The sequence below is a fragment of the Ambystoma mexicanum genome, chromosome 8 (genome assembly GCF_040938575.1).
Source record: "Ambystoma mexicanum isolate Mex_15411 chromosome 8, UKY_AmexF1_1, whole genome shotgun sequence".
In the NCBI taxonomy this organism is placed as follows: Eukaryota; Metazoa; Chordata; class Amphibia; order Caudata; family Ambystomatidae; genus Ambystoma; species Ambystoma mexicanum.
In genome coordinates this window covers 1,499,405,447-1,499,422,800 of record NC_090929.1, presented here as the reverse complement: position 1 = coordinate 1,499,422,800, position 17,354 = coordinate 1,499,405,447, and the positions used below count along the sequence as shown (strand labels likewise).

Genomic DNA, 17,354 nt, shown 5'->3' with positions numbered 1-17,354 from the left:
TATCAGAGGACTATTTCCCTGCCCCCTGAAATACTTAATTCTACTGGCAGTTGAACAACTAAGACTGGCACGTTTGTGTCACACTCCTTTTGGTTGCCTTTATTCCATCACGTAAGTAGTGTATTTGACAGCCACTCTACTTAGGATAAACAATATTTGTCCCTTGTAACACATTTTCAGGTGAGCAGGTTTGTCCAGTTGCATGAAATATATCTGCATTGCATCTGAGCAGTGTTTGCCGTCGACAAATGAATAACCACACCCAAATCTATTGTTTATACTGAACATACAATGTTTTACTTTGGTACATATGTGTAGGTTTCTCTGCACAGGAGCACTTTTGCTAAGTACTGTAGCAGATCTTGAAGTCTTGAATTGTATTAGGGGCTATCTAGGAAGCACCTATAATATATATGGGATACATTACTCACCGTAATCATATTTCTGATGCTTGTATCTGCTTAGATTCACATGCTGTGCATAAGCCGACATCTAGTGGAAGCTGCAGAGTATTACAGTTGTTTTCGAAACTCAAAAAAGGGACATCGACGGGGCGTGCCAGTAATTCTATCCCTAGTGTGACGTCCACTGTACCCATGATCCATCACGTGTCGAGGTCCCTCAGATTGTTATTTTTCTGACATGAGGTAGCATGAGGTGTAGCGTGTGTACAGTTGTATCCAAGCAGATACGGATCAGACAAGCTCATAAGCATCCATGCGCCTTCTCTCTGAGGGGAGGAAGGGTGGGTCGCATGTGAATCTAAGCAAATACAAGCATCAGCAATACGATTACGATGAGTAATGTATCCCTTCTGAGGCTTGTGGAATCTGCTTAGGTCACATGCTGTGCACAGATTACCGAGCAGTGGAAGAAGAAGAAGGTGGAATGTGAGAAGGTTCATGAGCGAATAAATGTCTTCGAACCGCTTGTTCCACTTGTGTATCTGTCTTGGACTGAGCGTCAATGCAGTAGTGCTGAGTGAAAGTATGAATTGAGCTCCATGCAGCTGCTTTGCAATACTGTCTAAGGGGACATTTGCAATGAAAGCTAGAGTGGCTCCAGTACCTCTTGTGGAGGAGGCCCTTGGCGTAAAAGGCAGTGCTTTATCTGATAGGGAATGGCACAGTTGGATACATCTGACTATCCACCTAGAGATGGCATTCTTAGAGATGCCGTCACCTTCTCTGCCTGGCGCTATGGAGACAAACAGTTGATCTGTCTTTCTTAGCGGTCTGGTCTTGTCTACGTAGTAGAGGACCGCTCCCCTCACATCTAGTGTGTGGAGTTTTACCTCAGCAGAGCCTTTGGGTTCCTGTAAAAAAGCCGGGAGCCCAATACACTGGTTTACATGAAATTTGGAGATGAATTTAGGTGAACCTAGAGTGAGTATGTAAAACCAGCTTGTCCTTATGTATAGTAAAGAAAGGATCCTGCATCGACAATGCTTGGATTTCACTAACCCTTCTTATGGAAGTGATGGCTACTAAGAAGGCAGTTTTATAAGTCAAATGTTTGATACTAGACTTGTGGATCGGTTCGAATGAGGGTCCCATGAGCTTAGCGAGTACCACATTGAGGTCCCAACCTGGAGCTGGGTTAGAAATTGGAGGGTGGAGTCTCTTTACCCCTTCCATAAATGCTTTGATGACCGGTACCTTCCACCATGAGACCTTAATATGGGAAGTGGTGTAGGGTGACAAGGCCGCCAGGTGGACTTTTAGGGAGTTGAACACTAACCCTGCATCTACCAAGTGGAGCATATAGGTTAGAATGTTAGATGGAGTACAATCTATGGGGTTGATCTGCTTAGTCTGGCACCAGATTACGAATTGTCTCCATTTATCATAATAACAGTAACTAGTGTTTGGTTTTCTTGATTCTCTCAAGATGCGGTAGACTGAGATGACCGAACTCTATGACTTCAGCGCAGATGTGGATACCACACTGGTCTTGCCCACATAGGAGCAACTAGGATAAGCGTCCTCAGTTCCTTGTGTAACTTGTTAACCACCTTCCTCATGAGAGGAGTTGGGGGGGAAAAGCATAAGCAAATTTCCCTGACCAGTTCATCCATAGGGAGTTCCCCTTGGAGCCTGGCTGGGGGATCCTGGACGCAAAGTCTGGGCATGGACGATTTTTGCTTGTGGCGAATAAGTCTATAGTTGGGAAACCCCATTGAGAGAAGAGGTGTTCTACGACTTCTACGTGTAGACGCCACTCGTATTCCTGTGGTAGGGGATCTCTGATCAATGAGTCTGCTAGAGCGTTGAGTTCCCCTGGAACATGTTGTGATGACAGGAACATTTTCCATCTCAGTGCCCATTTCCAGATTTTCTGTGCAAGTCTGGATAGATTTGGACAATGTATACCCCCATGTTTGTTGATATAAAACATTGGTGTGGTACTGTCTGTTAGGATCTGCACCGACAGGTTTGTTAAATGGGGTTCGAATGCCTGAAGGCTTTGAATACTGCTTGAACTTCCAGCACATTGATGTGGTTCTGAGCTGCAGTGTGAGACCACAGACCCTGAGCTGTGTGGTGAAGGTAATTAGCCCCCCACCCTGCCAGTGAGGCGTCCGTTGTGACCACTGCCTGTATTTGTGGGTCGTAGAAGGGTTTCCCTTTCGTTAGGTTTTCTCTCGTCCACCAGCGAAGATTTTGTACAAGTGTTTTGGTGAAACGACCACTAGATCGTCCCACTGACTGCTTGCCCGAGACCACTGTTTCGCCAACCACTCCTGTATGTGACGCATGCGCATGAGGAACCAGGTATATGCAAGATGACATCATGCCTATTTAACGCATTGCTTTGCGCACTCTTATCTGGCGGCCGGCCTGATAATGTGGTATTTGCAGTAACACATTTTTTACTCTTACCTCTGAAGGAAAGACCAATCCTTCCTCTGTGTTTAGGATAGCTCCTAGGAATTGTTTGGAAGTGCTCGCACTAGGATTGATCTTTTCTCGTTGATTGAGAAGCCCAAATGAAAGAGGAGGTTGATCGTTGTTTGGATGCTTTGTCTGCAAATCAGAGGCGATTCCCCTGTTATGAGCCAGTCGTCCAGGTAAGGGTACACCGGGACTGCTCCCCTGCGCAGGGGCGCTGTCACTACCGCCAGTACCTTTGTGAATACCCTTAGAGCCGAGGCTATCCCAAAGGGCAGCACTTTGAATTGGTAGTGCTTGTCCACTATCTTGAAATGCAAGAATCTTCAGTGCGCTGGGAACATTGAAATATGAAAATAGGCATCTTTCATATCCAGTGTTGCCATGTAATCCCCTTTTTTAGTAGCAGGATTACCTCTTGTAGTGTAGAACTTTTGCGGCTTGAGATACTTGTTTGCAGGGCATAAATCTAATACAGGGCACATTTTTAGATCTTTCCTTGGCACAAGGAAGTAAGTTGAATAAATACCCTTGTTTACCTGGTTGGTTGGGACCACTTCTATGGCGTCCTTTAATAGAAGCGTTGTTATTTCTTCGAGAAGGATCCGCTGATGTTCCTCTGAGTGGATCTTCTGTCATGGGGGGTGGTCGTGAGGACGTTGAAGTAGTTCTATGCAGTAGCCCCCTGCTACCGCGGACAGCACCCATCTGTCTTAGGTGATACCCTCCCATGCGTGGGTGAAGTTGGAAATGTGTCCTCCTACTGGAGATGCATGGGAGGGTACATGGAGCGGAATGTCACTTGCTCTGAGGTGGGGTGCCACCTCGAGCAGGGCCTCTGCCCCGACCACGACCCCTGCGTTGTCCTCTGGGATAGCCTTGGAAGGCTTGTCCTTGATTATTTCCATAGGAACCTTGGGCTTGATTGTAGCCAGATTCTCTCTGAATTTTAGCCCCGAAAATGGCAAAAATTACTGTTACCCCTTTGACCAGTAGGCTTGTTTGTGAGCTGACCTAAAGACCTAAAGATTTTAGAGTGTAATACTCATCCTTTGCTTTCTTAAGTGCATCTTACACAGCCTTGCCGAAGAGCACATTAGGTTCCACTGGCATGTTTATTAGAGTGGCTTGTGTCTCTGGCCTAAAGCCTGACTGGCCATGCATGCCTCTTTATAATAGTCTCCTCTGCAATGACTGTTCCGGCATTGTCAGCTGTATCGAAATTTGATTTGAGGAGACGGGTAGATACGGCCCTTCCGTCTGCTGCCACTTGAGCTAGTTGTGATTTAAGTGCCTCCGGGGCGGACGAAAGTAACGCAGAAATTTCCTCCCACTTATGGCAATTATAACTTGCCAAAAGTGTTGCATTGTTGGCTATTCTAGTTTTATAGGCCGCAGAGGATGCAACCTTTCTGCCCATGGAATATCTTTTTGCTTTCCTTATCCAGTGGGGCCTTGGAGGAAGCAAGGGGTGTGCCTGCTCTCTTGTTGTGGTAACAACCAATAAGTCTGGTTTCAATTGCCCTCTTATATTTAAAGGTTCTGATGGTGCAGGCCCGAATAGTTTTTCCACACGCGGTTTAACGGCATGTGTGAGATTGGGTGCTTCTAAGGAAGGCTGTATCCTGCCTTGGACTGATTTTAGTAGCAGGATAAATTGACCTACTTTTTGTCCCCCAGTATTTGTTCAGCAAAGTATCCATCCTCCTGTACCTCCTGTGTGTCAATTTGGAAGTGTTCTGCCGCTTTGGCTAAGACTTCATTGAGGAGGGGGTTGATTATCGACAGGGGAATCGACCACTGGAGTGTCCCGATTAAGAGGGGAATCTATGTTCATGTTAGGCTCCTGGTCTGCTTCTGGGTCCTCATCATCCCCATAATAAAGTTCATCTGTATCCTCTTCATTAAGTTGAGGATCAGATGTTTCCACAAAAGAGAAATTTTCCTGGTGTTCTGGTTCTAATTCGGTGTCATACAGATCTATAACCGTACTTTGTAAGGGGACATTAGAGCGAGACCTCTTAGAAGGGGTTGAGAGGGTAAGGCAGAGGCTTGAGAGCCGTAAGGTGCAGAGGTGGGAGGAGGGGAGTGGAAAATTTGAAAGTAATCCAGATTTTTCTCATAAAAATTAGCCACGAAAGTCATTCTTCGCATAACCCTATCAATATCTTGTGAAGACCATTCCTTTGAATTTGGGATCACAATAGATTGGGGGGAAATACCCATGTCCTCATCAGTGGGAGATATAGTTCTAGGTCTAGAGTCCTTAGGTTTCTCTATGGGCTTGGATAATATTCCTTTTTGTGATGTCTTCTCCCTATGAGGGCTCTTGTCCCCATGAGGGGTCTTATAGGACTTTTTATGATGTTTTTCCCCACCCTGAGGCCTAGAGGAGTGTTTCTTGGGGCCTGCTGCTTTATCCGACGATGAACGTTGAACTTCGGGCGTGGGATCGACCTTCGGAAGGAGTTTTACGAGCGGCACCCTTGCCGTCTTTCGATGGTTCAACTCTGTCATGTGGCGATCTTGATCGTGATTTCCCAGAGGACCGGGACTCGGTGGACCTTTCTAGGGGTGTCGAACGTTGTCGAGTATTTGACTCGTCTGTCGAATGTCGATTGGGGCTTATGTGCTTGGTGGTGTGTGCCTTTGTAGTGCTGCCGAGGCCCGGTATAGTCCCCACAACATGGTCGCCGGCCTGTCCTACGGGTTCTGGGTTCGGGGTTCTGCGCTTGAGTAGCTGAAGCTACTCAGATGCCCTCGCCGTCCGAAAGTACGGCGTTGTTGCCATCGTTAAAGGCTCCCTCTACCTACATGGCCTCGAGTTGCCTGGCGTAGTGGACCCAGCGTTTAGTGGAGCGGTCCTTTAACGTTTTAGGCTTGAAGAGCCTGCACGCGCGACAAGATGTTTCGACGTGGTCTCTTGGGAGACACAAATTAGAAACTAAGTGTTTGTCAACCCAGAGGAATTTACGGTTACACTTAGGGCAAAATTTAAATGGTGCATTTTCCATAATTATGGGTTATGGAAATGGCAGCTGGGCGAACAAAGTGTAGGAAGGGGAGAATATGCATTCTAAAATGGCCTCCCCCCTCTCTCCCTACTGTCAGGGCTGAGGCCTGGGGCGGCCTTCCAAGGCCGAACGGTCTGTTGCGGTGGTCTCAGACGGGCAGTTTTCTTTCTTCACCGGCATGGTGTTATGGCATTCGATGAAGGGATAGAAAGAAAAACTATCGTAATTGTGTAAAAGTCAATGGCTTATCGGCGAAAGGAACTCGGCTATACGTGTCCGTCTAGCATGGCGGAAAAAAACAATCTGAGGGACCTCGACGCGTGAGGGATCATGGGTACAGTGGACGTCACACTAGGGATAGTATTTCTGGCACGCCCTGTTGACGTTCATTTTTGAGATTCTAAAACAACTGTAATACTCCGCAGCTTCCACTAGATGTCAGCCTATGCACAGCATGTGATCTAAGCAGATTCCACAAGCCTCAGATATATATATATATATATATATATATATATATATATATATATATATATGGTAGCCAGTGCTTTCGGTAAACGTGCTGTAAGTTGCACCTTTTTTTCCATCGATTTATGAAGAATTGCAGTTTTTTATGGGGAGGGGGGATTACCTTCTACAATTCCCTTCATGATAATAGCTCACTAAGCATTTTTTTATTTATTTATTTGTTTATATTGCGCTAAAAGCCCGCGGGCATCAGAGCGCTTACAAGTAGACAAGACAACAGAAATCCAAGACGGGACAAGATATGTGGGGTCGGTGTTACATTATTATTCTGTGTGGTATGCTTTCAGGATTCATTTGAAAAGTAATGTTTTCAATTTTTTCCTGAAAAGGGGGTAATTGGATTTGAGCTTCAATGAAGTGGGAAGTTCATTCCGTTTTTCTATACTCAAGGTCGGGAAGGCCTTGCCAAGGCCGTGCTGCCTTTGCGTTTTGGTGGTTTGCAGTTTACCTGTGTTAGACGATCTAAGCCGCCTAGGTGGCTCGTACCACTTAAATTGTTTTTTGAGGTAGATCGGGGCTTTGCCATATAAGCAACGGTGAACCATGGTGAGAGACTTGAAGGAGATTCTCTCTTTCATAGCCAACCAATGGAGAGCTTTCCTTTCTCCGGTGATGTGTTCTCTCCAAGTTCTTCCTGTGATCGTTCTGACGGCATTATTTTGGATTGTTTGGCATCTTTTCAAACATTTACTGTTAGCTCCTAACAGAAGGGAGTTACCATAATCCAGTCTAGACAGTAAAGTGGCTCTAGCGATGATCGTGCTGTTTTTCTGATCTAGCAATGGTCTGATTTTTTTGAGGAGAATTTGGTGGTACTGACATTTTTTCTTAAGGTAAGCTGTATGTGCTTCAGCACCTAGTGAAGCTTGAAGATACACTCCTAGAGTCTTCACTTTTACTGATATAGGAATTTGGGTGTTCTTGATAGAGAATGAAGAGTAAGGAGGACTCAATTTCTTTCTGGCCTGTGTGGAGCCAAATATCATAAACTCGGTCTTGGAGCCGTTCAAACACATCCAGTTTTCTTTCATCCAACACTCAATGGTGTTGTATAGGGATGAGAGTCTGTCGTTATCCAATTTGTAGTCCCCACTAGGTTCAAACACCAGTTGGGTATCATCTGCAAAATAAAGAAAATACCCACCTGGGATAGCATGGTGCAAAGGCAGCGCATGTAGAGGTTGAAGAGCAAAGGGGAAAAACTGGCCCCTTGAGGGACGCCGCAGTCAACCGGTTTGGTGTTTGATGCTTTGTCTCCCCAGACGATCCTAGATTGCCTGTTCTGCAGAAATGAGGCAATCCATTCAACTGCCCCTGATGAACAATTGCCTGAGTTTTCAAGGGCCTCTCGGAGCTTTGTGTGATCTAGCAGATCAAATGCTGCTGAGAGATCCAATAATATCAAAAGTCCTGATTTGCCTTTGTCCAAGATAGACAGCATTTCAGTTTGAAGATCTAATAGCGCAGACTCAGTACTATGGCTGGATCTAAATCCGAATTGCTGTTCGTGTAGTAAATTGTTTTCATCTACATAGCTTTGGAGTTGTTCCGTAGCCATTTTATCCATAATCTTCAATAGAAAGTTGCAGTTCGTGATAGGTCTGAGATTGGCTGGGTCCTGTTGGTTTAGTTCAGTTTTTTTTGGTAAAGGAGTGACCGTGACCGTTTTAATGATGTTGGGTACAGTTTGATCCCTGAATGATGCATTTACCATTCTTGTGAGGAAAGGGGCAAAGATATCAGGGTTTTCTAGAATTAATTTAGGTGGTAAAACATTTTCCGAGCATGAAGTGCACCTCATGCAAGAGAGTGTTTTCTTCATTACATCGAATGTGATGGATCTGAATTGAAATTTTGGAATTTCTGTCTCGTTTTTGTTTTCTATAGGGTGGGTTTTAATTGAAGTGTTTGTGGTCAAGCAGTTAATGATGGTTTCTCTGGCTTTGGCAATTTTGTTTTGGAATGCAGTCTGAACATTCTCGTAATCTGTTTGTTGGTTAAAAGGGTGGGGTGAGTGTTATGGGTTTGTCTATGGATTTGAGGATCTGGAAAAGCTTTCCGGTGGAGTTTGACACAGTGCTAATGATGTCGTTGTAATAGTTTTTCTTCAAATCTATGAGCTTGGATTTGTAAATGTGGTCTGCCATCTTCCAATTTGTTTTATTAATTTCGGTGGGATCTTTTAACCATTTCCTCTCAAGGTTCCTTTTGTCCTTCTTAAGCTTTTTTGCTTCGGTGGTGAACCATTTTTGATGCTTGGAATTGGGTCTGACTTTCTTTTCTTTTAGAGGGGCATGGAGATCTAACAATTTTAACATGCCTTGGTTGTAAGTTGATATTATTTGTTCACTATGGTCTTTCGTCATTAGTGGTGGTCATGATTCTCTGCATTTCCTCTGAAAGCATGCTGTTCGTGATTTTTTTCAGATTCCTAGCAAGAACTGGTTTTGGTAGATTAACTGGTTTTTCCTTTTTAAAATTCAATGATAGTGAGATTTCAATTTTGAAATGGTCTGACCATATGCAAGGGTAAGAGCCAAGCATGTTTACTTTATTGCTGTTTGTGATAATCCAATCAAGCTGGTTCCCTGTGGTCGCCGTAGGGCCATTGTTAATGATAGTGAAGTCACTATTCTCAAAATCCTCTTCTAGGATTATGGCTTGTTGATCCTGTTGATTATCCCTCCATCTATTTAAGTCACCCAACAGTATAGTCTCTGTGTTGGTAGATTTAAGGTTGTTTAGTAAGGTCACAATCTCGTCATTGAATTCCGATATTAAAGATGGGGGTCTATATATAGTGATTATGTTAATGCAGTTATTTTGAGTGGGAGTCAGTTTGAGGTGAATAACCTCACAACCTGAACACTGAATGGGAGTGGCAAAGAGTTTGAGTGAGTTTTTTGCGATGATCGCCACACCTCCACCCTTTCCAGTTTCTCTGTTTTTTTGGTAAATGTTGTAGTTTGTTGGTACTGCAGTGTCTATAGTAGGTCCAACTGGCTCTTGTAGCCAGGTTTCTGTTAGACATAAAATGTCTAGTTTCTCGTCAATGATGTAATCGTGGATTTCTTGAGCATGTTTGGGCATAGACATGGTGTTTAGTAGAGCAATTTTAAGTTGGACATTATCAGCTCCTGTCTCCTGGTTTATTTTGTTGATGGTGACCGCTTTAGTGGCTTACCTCCTATATAAGTTGCGTACATGCAAAATTATGTGCGCACGAAAGCAAACAATTTTTGCACTTACAGAAAAGTTATTAGAGCAAACATTGGTTTGGTTATATTCAATATGAAAATATTTACAAATCACAAATGGTTAACAATAAAATAACACGGTCATTCGAGTTCAAACAAATGTAGGCAGAAAGGAAAAACAAAAACTACACCTGTACTTCGAGTGTGCTGTGAAACTGGTGTAAAACTCTTGCAATAAAAGAGTGCACGCAGGTTAACCATCAAGATTCCACACAATATTAAAAAAGTCTTTCGACGACAGAGTGAAAAGTACTTACACCAAAGTTCATAGTAGTAATTGCAACACTGCGATTGACCACAACAATGTCCCGTTTCACAAATGTAACTCTGGTTGTTGACGCCAACACAGATTTCCTTGTCCTAAAAAGAAAACAATAAATATATCTTTTTTATAGTGGTATTTCTTCACATAATACTGGATACATTATTGGTTCCAATTGACTCAGCACTGAAATATGTAAAGGTACTCACCTTATTAACTATTGTACCCCTACATTCTTAGTAACACCCCACCCCAGTCCCTTCCTCTATACTCTTGACATTTCACGTCCCCGGCTCTTGCGATGGGTTAAGGAACCACAACCAATTTCCAGCAAAAAACCTTCCTCGTTACATGTATTTATTTATTTGTATGGCGCACCTAACCCAAAAGGTATATGGGCGCATTAGTACATGAACGACCACATCCCATCAGGTGCCGCCCTCGGCTTCACCCCGTTATCCCTTGCTATCCACCTGGCACATAGCTGACGGATACCCAATTTAGCAGGCAAAGTGGGAGGGCATACGGAGGAAGGAAGACTACAGATTAAGAGTGCAGTAGTACAGTGACTAACTTATTCTACGTCCTATACCCCCTCCTTCACATCCTTGGGAGATTACCAAGCAAAATAACCCAGAGGGGAGGCGGACCTAACCTGCGCTCGGCAGATCAATTGTGAAGCAGTGCCATGACAAATCGGTAATTGCGCCGAGAGCGGACGTCCATGCAATAATGCTTGTAGAGGGCACAGCCCAATAAACTGCTCTTGCAATGACTTTCCATGGCCCATACCTCTGGAAGGGCACCGAAGTAGCCTTAGCCCTCACTGCATGAGAATTAAGCCCTTGTAATTGTTTATTTGTACAGCGCTTAAACACAAGACAAGTGCTTCAAGGCGAGAAGGGAGCAATGGAAAAACAGTCATTCTTAGGCCTTGAAGTTTCCAAATGATCGAACAGACAGAGTAAATAGTGTACTGGGCATGCCGGCATTTCACCTAGTGCAAGTGCATGAAGTATAACGGGAGCAACCAGATTAAGGAGGGGAGACAAAGGGGGTGTCAGTCTAGAAAAATGAATACCTCTACTGATGACCGCAAATGTATTTTGGTGGCCGTGGGCCAACCGTCTCATGCACGATATGACAGAATATAGGTTTTCGAGTTTGCCACTGAACGGCCATTTTGATGTAACAAGAATCGCCATTTTGTTTTCTAACCATTGCTCATTGCTTTCTGTTCCTATTTCTTCGCAGTATATTTTCCGCTTACACTGCTCGACTGTAAAACATTTTTGTCTGCACGTAAAAAGGACAAGGCCGCAGGGCCGTGAGGATAACAAGAGTTCGTTGAAACACAAACGTAGGCAGCGCCAGAAAGAATGCCCGGCTCCCTCCCGAATGTAGCCTTGAAGCAGAGCTGCAGGGCATTTAATCATTTCGCAGCTGCCAGCCAGTCGCGTTATATGGTAGAATATGTTAGAATAATACAGCTAAAGGCTTGAATTATGCTTTTCTTACGGCCCCCCTTTGCTGAGCCCGCTAGAGTGTCGGCTCCCAGGACACGAATAGCACCCAATAGATAGCAAGGTTTGGAATGCAACTCTTCCCCCCCCTCCCGTATGTAGCTCGCTTCCAAGAACAGAAGCGCTGTGTTCTATTCAACAACTGAAAGATGCCTCCGAACTCACAAATTGCAAATTGTTACTAGAATAGATGTTTGAAGGTGTCATAGTTGTCGGAGATGTCCATCATCACACCAAGTTCAAAGAAACCCAATAAAAGGGGGGTGTTATACATGTCATAGCTGATTGTTTGATATGCATTTTGTATATATGTAACTGATGTACGTAATTCACTCTCTTGCGTCCCTCGAGGTCTAGAGATACACGTCGCGGGGCGTGAGACCGAGTTGGCCAACTGAGACTTTTGCTTTGCAATAAACCCTAGCTTTGGGAATACAACCTCGTGTCTGGCGTATCTATCGTGTGTGGTGACTCGCCTTGTTTCCATAGACGTTAGGGACCCCTAGGGGCCCCTTTCAGGGGGACAAGACAGAACTTACTAGGCCTAGTAAATTCAGGTCATGCAAGTGTACAGACGGGGAGCAAGGGAGGGGGTAGGCGTGAACAAGTACACCAGTTCAGCAGGGGCCTGGGTTAAGTGCAAATATGTTACCTCTCTCATGGAACATATGATGAAATACGGTAGGGGTTACTCATCTCATGGAACGAAAGCTGAAAGTGCAGTAGTGCTGGGCATAGTGCAGAGGCCCGGAGGCAAGTGCGAAGACTGGCGGGAGAGCATGGGACCTGGGAGGCTCTGGAGGTGAGCCAGGTGACCAGTCAGCAAAAACTGAGTTAGGGGAGAGATGAAGGGGTGAGGGTGGAAAGAAAGAGAGGAGGTTAGCAAGGGAGAGGTAGAGAGAAAGAGGAAGGGAAAAGGAAGGTCTTGAGGAGTTTCCGGAATTGAAGGAGTTCCAGCTCAAGGCGGAGAGGCAGGGAAGCTGTTCCAGAGGGAGGCACCTGCAGAGGATAACGATCTACCCCCAAATCTCTGCTTGGAAAAACGGCTCACACGCAGAGAGTTGGAGGAGGCTGAGCAGAAGGCTCTAGAAGGAGAGCATTTAGCAAGAGAGCGTTGTAGATAGTGCAGACCCTTGCCCCAGAAAACCTTATGGAGGGATTTCAGTGCCGGAGATACAGTCTCTGGGCTTGAGGCCAAGGATAAGTCTGGATGAGTTGTAGGGGCAGAGAATACAAGTAGGCAGATTGAGAAATAGGCTGTTGCAGTAATCCAGCCTAGAGAGAACCAGGGCTCTGTAGAAGGTGAGCCTTTGGGGGAAGGTGAGAAAAGGTTGAATACCTCCGAGGAGGTGCAGCTGGTAGTGGGACTTTTTTTTTTTTTTTTGCATGTGGTTCTATCAAAAAATGACAGAACCTTTACAAAATTTAAAACACAATAATTGTTACAGTATAATTCATAAAACATGTAAAAACATCATTCCATATAAATTCATAAAAGGACATAGCACATGTGCAAAGAGCAAGGCAGTTATTGAATTTGAATTTGAGAGAGTGCAAATACAGACATTCTTAGGTAGAACAAAGATGAAGAAAATTCGGCATCATTCGTATAGGTCGATCTTTAGAATACCAAGATTTACATATATGGTTTTCAAGCATTCATGTCTGCATGTTTATCTAGCTCTCTCTGTATCACTTTACAAAAATAAGAGGTTTGTGATTGCCTTGCATCATACGTGCCCATAAAAATGGTAAACAATCAATATAATTAATGTTTATGAAATCCATAAATAAGACAGTTCTTGCATATTTAAAATGAGGACAATATAAAATCAGATGTTTTAATGATTCTATGGTTTCAGTGCACATCGGAAATCTACACTGCTTTTTTTCGCTATCCGTCCTACTACCAATCCAGTTTGCAGTTCTTTCTTTGGTATACAACAGATTAAATTTAAATCGTAAGAAAGTATTGCGGGTATGATTGCAGGGAAATAGAGTAATATGATCGTATCTTGGTGTCCGCTTTTTGGTAAAAAGATAGTATTCATTATAAAGTTTGTATGAACCTATCTGGTCAATAGTTTTGCACCAATCGATCTCAAATAGCTTTTTTTTGGCATAAGCAGGTCTGTAGTAAACATCCTCCACTGTGACATTAACTTCCTTCAGAATGGCATTAATTCTTGTCAAATATTGGACCATGGAATTGATTCCTTCATGTCTATGTATAGGGAGTTTGGTTTAGGATATGTTATTTTTGCGAAATTGGTGAGAAGTCGCCATTTCCAGCGTGTGGATAGGGCTATGAGGCCTAGTTCGTGTCTTAGGACTGCATTGGGCAGTGACATTGGAAGAGACATCGCTCGCTTCAAAGATGTCCCTTGCAATTGATCTAAAATCACGCCCATTTCACTCAGACAGATATCTAATGAGTAGAGAATGACACTATCAATTTTCAGTGTGAAAAATTCGATGAGAGGCATTAATGAGAACTTGCAATACTTTGCATGTATTATTTTTAGCTGTGATGTCAGTGGTCGGATCTTGGTGTTCAATAGATCGGTCCATATTTTGATGGAGTTTTTCTCAGCTAAATAGTAACCTAGGTAGATGGTATCAATATTTAAAGGGATGATAGTATGCATAATATACCATTGAGTTTTTCCAGTTCTCTTCTGGACACCGAATTTCATCACTGCTGTTTTTGATGGGGTAAGGGGCTAAGTTATGAGTTATGGCATATTGTTCAAATAATCGTATTTTAGTTTGAAGGCCACCAGGAGTTGGATCAAAAAGGATGATGTCATCTGCGAAAGCGAGCCATTTCAGGTGAATGAGCCCAATTTTCACAGAGAATAGATTTTGCTCATCCCAGCCTTTGTCAAGGTCTGCTAAGTATAAATTGAAAAAGGTTGGGGCTTAGTTGCAGCCCTGTTTTAGGCCTATTTCAGTATTGATTGGTTTGGTTATGCGGCCCTCTGTGGTAAGTTTGATTCTATAAGAAGTGGTAGTATGAAGAGCAATGAACCAGTATATTAGCACTAGGGGTACTCCCATTTTTATTAGTTTGGACCATAATACGTTCCGAATGACCGTGTCAAAGGCTGAAGTCATATCAATCAGTGCAATATAAACAGAGTTAGCAGATTTTGGCTTCTCTCCGGCGATGGTAAATGCCATTATCAAGGCGTTGAGCGAGGTGCTCATCCCCTTCCTGAATCCAGTTTGATATTTGGAATATGACTGATGAGTTTCGATGTATTTTTCTAGATTGTAAAGAAGTAAGATTGCGAACAGTTTAGCCTCTGTATCTATTAAAGCAATGGGCCGATAATTTTGAGGTAAAGAGGGATCTCCTTTTTTAAATATCGGGTAGTGGGACTTTTTAGAGATGTCCGAGATTTGAGAAGAGAAGAAGAGAGTGGAGTCAAAAATGACCCACAGGTTTTTTGCCTCACTAGCCGGTGAGTGTGCAGGGCCAAGGGAGGTCGGCCAGTGGGAAATTGGGAAAGTGGAGGTAGGGGTCCCAATGAGAACGATCTCCGTCTTACTGGCATTGAGGCAGAGATTGTTAGCAGCACACCAAGACTGAATTGCGGACAGACAGTCAGGGATGAGCAAGGATGCAGAAGAGGCCGAGGGTAGCCTGAAGGAGAGCAGAGTGTCATCCGCATAGCACTGAAAGTTAGGTGAAGGTGGTGATCAAGTGGGCTAGAAGGGTCATGTAGACATTGAAGAACCACAGGGATAGATTAGATCCCTGGGGGAATGCCACAAATGGAGAGTGCTAGAGGAGAGAAAGGACCAGAGTTCCACCTGGGAAGCATGATCTGAGAGAAAGGAGGCAAGCTGCTCTGCTCTGCCTGGTTTAAGTATACTACATTCTGTGCCCCTCTCTATGGCTCGGTCTACCTCTCCTATCTTCTCCAACTGCTTCTCTATTTCCTATCCTTCTCCTCTCACTAAGTCTGGCAGGAAGAAACTCTAAAGGACACAATGGGCTCTAACCCAGGCCTGCCCATCGCTGACACCTACATTAGTGCTTCCGTCAAAGAGACTCTCACAGACATCCTCTTTGTCATTACTTCTCCTGACCTATCGACTCTTCATATGATGGCTCTGTTCTCTCCTTACTCTTCTTCTCACATTAACGGTGGGACCCACTGGGAGGTTCTTCTTGCCCAATTCTCTACCACCAGGGTCATCCTAAATGTCTATCGAAATGGTACCATTCTGGTACAAGGGCCTCAAACCAACCTCTTACTTTTTGATAGGCTTCTTCCTCGCCTTATAAACTTACCACTTTTCTCCTCACGGGCTCCCTTGCCACCTGTTTCTACGGACGCCTGGGCTCCCTTGCCAGCTACTAACCCCACTGCCTCTCTCACACTGCTCCCTTGGTGCTTGCAAGGGTACAGGCTCTATGGCCTTCTCGCATGGCTCTGACAACCTTATCAGCCTCCACCTCTCCGGTGCCCTTGCCACCCACTGCCACTGCATCTGGGGCTCCCTTGCCCCATGTGGCCCCTCCTATACTGGCTCCCTTGCCTTCTACTACCTTCCTGTCTGCATTGCCTACATTCCCCTCACCGATATCCTTGCAGCCTTGGCTCCTCTACCCCTTCCTACCTCTGTCTCTCAGACACTCTCGGCGGTCACTGGGGGGACCACTATCCCCTGTACTCCCTCTCCATGTAAGTAATTCAAAACAGCAATCTGCTCCACATTGCCACGCTTAACTCTCGCTCTGCTCTCAAGCACTGCCCTGATATCTGCTACCTCCTTGAATTCCTAGATCACAATGTCCTTGCCCTTACTGAGTCATGGTTCAAGGACAGCTATGTCACGTGTTTTAACACACTTCTCCCGTAAGGCTACAAGATCCTCTCTGTGCCTAGCCTAACAAGCAAGGAAGGGGGGAGGGGGAGTAAGCCTGATCTTTAGTGAGTGGATCCCTGTTTCCATCATTCCCACTCAGGTAAACTCGTCTTTTGAATGTCTGGTCTGCAGGCTCGGTCTCTCTCTCTTTCCCCTTTCTCTTCTCACTCTGGCCACCTACGGCCGCCAGGCCAGCCCGCCCTCTTTCTCTCGGAATGGACTGACCTAGCCTCTTCTCTCCTTTCCTCCTCCTCCCAACTTCTCCTTCTGGGGGATCTTAACATCCATCTTGATTCTCCTGAAGGTCCCTTCCGCAACCTATGCGACTCTCTTTCTCTCTCCATTCTACCTTCAGTCCCGATGCACACCGCTGGCCAAACTCTAGATGCTTTTATCTCCACAGACATCCCTTTATCTATCCCTCTCACTACCTCACTCTCCTGGACTGATCATTTTCTTCTCTCTTTCCACATGAAGCTCTCTTCTCCACTAGCAACTGCACTCCCTTCACTACCCCCTGCCTTCAAGGTCATCGGACACATGAAAAGAATGACAGTGGCTGCTTTTGCCTCGACCTACTCTCCTCCTACTACTGCGGCTGACTCTCACCCTGACAGAGCCCTCTCAAACTTTCAGCTCTCTATCTTCAACACTCTTGACATTCTTGCCCCTGTCATGAGGGTCCGCCTGAAGCCTTCCAAAAAAGTGCAACTCTTGGTACGACCCTGAGCTTGCTGCCCTTTAACGAAAGTGAAGAGCAGCAGAACGGAAATGGGGATCTTCAGGTGCACCATATGACAAACTGGCCAGCCGCCTTCTTCAAAGGCAATATAGACTCTGCATCCGCTGCAAGAAAAGACTCTTTATTCAAGGCTGCATCTCAGCGGCATCCAACAACACAGCCGAACTCTTCAAAGTCTGCAAAGTCTGCAAGGAACTGGCCAATCCTACTGCAGCCTCATCTGCTACTGCGCCTACCCAGGCACTTTGCTTGGCCATGG

General features: G+C 44.8%; 1 protein-coding gene across 3 annotated transcripts in view; it reads right to left on the bottom strand.

Annotated features, from left to right (window-relative positions):
* Positions 1 to 17,354, bottom strand: part of WBP1L (WW domain binding protein 1 like) — a 474,431-nt gene that overhangs the window by 227,824 nt on the left and 229,253 nt on the right. For all 3 annotated transcript variants that reach the window (XM_069611687.1, XM_069611686.1, XM_069611688.1), the window contains exon 2: positions 9,945 to 10,047. In XM_069611687.1, the coding sequence (XP_069467788.1) occupies positions 9,945 to 10,047 (103 nt within the window). The remainder of the gene's footprint in view (positions 1 to 9,944; positions 10,048 to 17,354) is intronic.